At 32.8% G+C, this 1850-nt stretch overlaps 1 protein-coding gene across 1 annotated transcript in view; it reads left to right on the plus strand.

The window, feature by feature from the left end:
• Positions 1 to 913: 913 nt before the first annotated feature.
• Positions 914 to 1850, plus strand: part of LOC136796617 (uncharacterized) — a gene marked incomplete at its 5' end in the record, with an annotated part of 12606 nt that continues 11669 nt past the window's right edge. The window contains 1 exon segment of the mRNA XM_067050829.1: positions 914 to 1167. Coding sequence (XP_066906930.1) covers positions 914 to 1167 — 254 coding nt within the window.

A 1850-nucleotide genomic window follows, 5' to 3' on the forward strand; every position in this document is an offset into this window, starting at 1 on the left:
TTAATGGACTATAAATACGTTTATGACCTTTACCTTCGTAGGAATAGTAGTTTTCATGATATTTGCTAAAATAAATTGATTTATAGTAGTTCGGACAATAAGTTTGATTTATGAAAAACTTCATTTCAGAAATAATTGGACGTACAGAAGTTTTCCAGCGCTCAAATCAAAGCTAGTTAAATTTACTACAAAATAGTTAATTATGTTTATCTTTGTAGGAGTACTAGTTTTTATGATATTTGACAAAATAAACTCACAAAATGTTAATTTATAGTTGTTCGTATAAAATATTGGATTTTTGAAAAAATATATCTCTAGATTCATAAGACGTACATATGTCTGCCAACACTCAAAATAAAGGAAATTTAACTTACTATAAAGTAGTTTATGACTTTTATCTTCGTAGGGGTAGTAGTTTTTATGATATTCACATATGAATATAAATTTGTCCCAACAACTATAAATCAATTTATTTTAGCAAATTTCATGTAAACTATTACTCCTAGGAATATAAACATCATATAATACTTTATAGCTCATTAAACTAGCTTTAATTTGAGTGCTAGTAGACATCTGTACATCAAATGGTTTTTGAGATAGGGCTCATATTTTAGCAAATTTGCTCTTCTTTAAATGGCATTCTATTAGGTTTTCTTGTGTTGTTCCTACTGTTTTAGATATAGAGCTCCGAATGAAAAATTAGTTTTTTTTATCGCTTAGAAACAGCCGCCACTTTTTATTTCCCCTATCTGTACTTGGCAGACTCATGAATTTTGAATAGTAATTATACACAGTTTTCATTAAAGTAATCAAAAATTGGGGTGAGATAAATGACTTTTTTCTCCCTCTTGGGCTCTTGTACTATAAGAACTTGCCTAACTACTAAAGTGGCCTCATACTGAACATTTCGCAGGTGGGTAAGGGCCTGACCAACGTGGCCTCGCAGTCCGGGTCCTCGGGAGCTCAGCAGGACACGGTGAGCGAGTTCGAGTTCAAGGATCCGGCGGGGGCCTACACCGAGGCAGACCAGAGCCAGGCCGGCTCCGACATGGTGGGCACCTGGGCCGCCCCCAGCCAGGCCCACGCCACCCTCTACGCTCTCAACAACCCCAGCAGGATACAGCAGCAGCAACTGTACCAGCAGCAGTTGCAGACGGTAGCCGAGAGGTGAGTACGCTCGCAATAACTCATTAATAGGGATGGGATTTTTATGTGATAAAAAAATTCAATATATGTTTTTATTTTTACATAAATATGTAATAAAAACATAGAAATATATATTTAAAAAATCAATTATGAGAATACACATCTTCAAAAAGTCTGAGAATAATTCTAACAGCGTAAACAACCTTGTATTCAATTAGTATTGTTTTAAAATCCCAAGAGATAACACAAATATACATTTTTCGAAATCCATAATTAACTCTTGTTTATGATTGTATATTTTAAAATTCTATCAACTGATTTAAAATACATTGTTTAAAATCTTGCAAAATAACTTATTTTTTATTCAACTTAGCACAAATATACATTTATAGAGTACTGTATGTCTGAATAATTAAATTAAGAAGTATCTGATAAAAATTTTAGAAAAAAAATTGAATTTATAGATTATCTATTGTCATTTACGCGACTTTTTACCATAGACTACATGCTTTCCCCTTTCCCTATTTTCACCTTCGACTACACCCTTTCCCTATATTTACCATAGACTACATGCTTTCCCTATATTTACCATAGACTACATAATTTCCCTATATTTACCATAGACTACATACTTTCCCTATATTTATCATAGACTACATGATTTCCCAATATTTAATGTAGACTACATACTTGCCGTATATTTA

The sequence above is a fragment of the Halyomorpha halys genome, unplaced genomic scaffold, assembly GCF_000696795.3.
Source record: "Halyomorpha halys isolate HHAL.00 unplaced genomic scaffold, Hhal_1.1 Scaffold4541.1, whole genome shotgun sequence".
Lineage (NCBI taxonomy): Eukaryota > Metazoa > Arthropoda > Insecta > Hemiptera > Pentatomidae > Halyomorpha > Halyomorpha halys.